General features: G+C 59.1%; 1 protein-coding gene across 1 annotated transcript in view; it reads left to right on the plus strand.

The window, feature by feature from the left end:
• The first annotated feature begins 1171 nt into the window (after positions 1–1171).
• Positions 1172–2069, plus strand: part of UNCX (UNC homeobox) — a 99016-nt gene continuing 98118 nt past the window's right edge. The window contains exon 1 of the mRNA XM_019512610.1: positions 1172–1318. Within this exon, the coding sequence (XP_019368155.1) occupies positions 1172–1318 (147 nt within the window). The remainder of the gene's footprint in view (positions 1319–2069) is intronic.

A 2069-nucleotide genomic window follows, 5' to 3' on the forward strand; every position in this document is an offset into this window, starting at 1 on the left:
CCGGGCCCGTCGGGGCACCGACGCCCGGTTGCCGCCCCTCCGCCCGGGGCTCCAGCCCGCAGGCCGGGCTGCGCCAGCCAGCGGGAAGCTGGGAGATAAAACACCCCGATTGCGATAAAAGAGGAAACAAGGCGAGGCGAGGCGGCGTCCTGAATGCGAGTCTTGTACGTCTTATTATCAAGTTAATTAAAGCGAGCATCTGACAATGTCACTCGGCTGTAGAAAAAGGGATTTAAATGCAACGTCTCTCAGGACTGCGTGTCAAGGGCTGCTTTTCATTGAGCTGCCGCGAGTGTGTTTGGCTGCAGGAGCCGCTCTCGGAATTGAAGGGAGTGCCTTTAAAGACGGAGCGATTGACAAGGAAGCAATTATTAAATTTTGATGTTCAAAATACAAAAAGAGAGGGGAAGAATAAAACGACTCGAGTCATTTGTGTGCGCGCCCGCGCACGCCTGTGTTTTTAGATGGAGAGCAATATAAAGAGATATCAAGGCCAGGCGGCATCAAAAGGCTCCCTCCCACCCTCATGAAAGCCTCCTCTCCCAGACTTTCAGAGAGATTTGAGAAGGCCGACAAGGATCCTAGAAACATTAAAACACGAGGCGATCTGAAATGTGCGCATTGAAATGCACAGAGCCGGCTGCGACGTGGACTTGCACTTGAGGTCAAGTGACGGACGGATTGTATGCTTCTCCATAATAATATTAATTAAACAATTTGCATGCTAATAAGGTAACAATTATCAGGGCTTCTGTTGAAAGATTCAGGTTATTACAACACGCCAATCTGGAGGGCAGGGGTCAGGGAGTGAGAGGCGAGAGAAATTTCAACTCAAATTAACATTCTGTCAGCTCCAGAAAATGGGATAAATAAAGTCGAATTAATTCATTATAATAAAGAGAGGAGAGAAGTCCCCCCTCTCCTGGCCGGGCGGCATTGATTACCATTCAGTATTCAGAAACACGCTCCCCTCGCATTCCTCTCCTGCAGCCCGACAGAAAATGAGGCGTTTATTGCTACAGGCAAAATGTGGTCCAGTGGACACAGTTTACATTTAGTATTTATAGAGAAAGAAATTAAATTATGGTGAAAAGTGAAGCCCTTGGCCCCTGACCTCGGAATTAAATACCAGCCCCATCATTTTCTCCGTGCTCGCCGGCCGGGAGCGGCGATGAGGCGGCGCCGCCGGGCCGGGCCGGGCTCCGGCGTTCAAGTGGGGGCCCTCGCCGGGCCGGGCCGGGGTGCGGGCAGCTCTGCCTCCACCCGCCAGCCTGTGCGCGGCTGCCTTGGGCCGGTGGCTCCCGGCTGGAAAATCCGCGTGAGTCTTTGCAGAGGGAAAGTCTCCTCTTCCTCCCACGCGGCTTCGCCTTCTCCCTCCGCTTCCCGACCCTCCCGGAGAGGTCGAGGGGCTTCCCTTTATCGTCCGCCCGGCTCTCCCCTTCTCCCCCCCCGGCTGCCCGGGCAGGTGCAGGGCAAGAAGCGAAGTCCCCGGGAAGCGGACCCGATCCGCGGCCAGGCCTCCCCTGCGAGGCCGGTGCGGGCTCCGGCTCCGGCTCCGGCTTGTGCCGCGCAACTTCCAGCCCCCGAAGGGGCTGCACCGGGGAGAGGCGGAGGAGCCCGCCCCGGCCGGCGAGCTGGCTGCCCTCCTGCCCCGCGGCCCGGACACCACCCCCGGGGCCGGCCGCGTCTTGCCGGGGCCCCGGGGACATAACTGAATTAGGACACCCCGGGCGGCTGCGGCGGAGCGCCTCGTCCCCGCGGCTGCTGGGGGGCACCCCCAAAAGAGGGTGACGGGGGGATTTCAACTCGTGCCCGTGCCCAGGCGCCGGTGTGCACCGGGCCGCCCCCGCCTGGGCTCATCACTTCATATTTCTCCGCGCCGCCGGATCGATCGGCGATCGCATTAATGATGATGGTGATGGATAAGGCGGGATGGCCCCGGCCGCCCGGGCCAGGGCTCTTCCCTCCTCTTCTTCTTCTTCTTCTCCTTCTCCCCTTCCCCTTCTCCCCCCACGCCCGCCCCCGCCCCCCGTTCTGCAGCCGGAGAGGAGATGAAAAGGCTTGTAGTT

This window comes from Gavialis gangeticus, unplaced genomic scaffold, assembly GCF_001723915.1.
Source record: "Gavialis gangeticus isolate Ggan-Ray unplaced genomic scaffold, GavGan_comp1, whole genome shotgun sequence".
NCBI lineage: Eukaryota > Metazoa > Chordata > Crocodylia > Gavialidae > Gavialis > Gavialis gangeticus.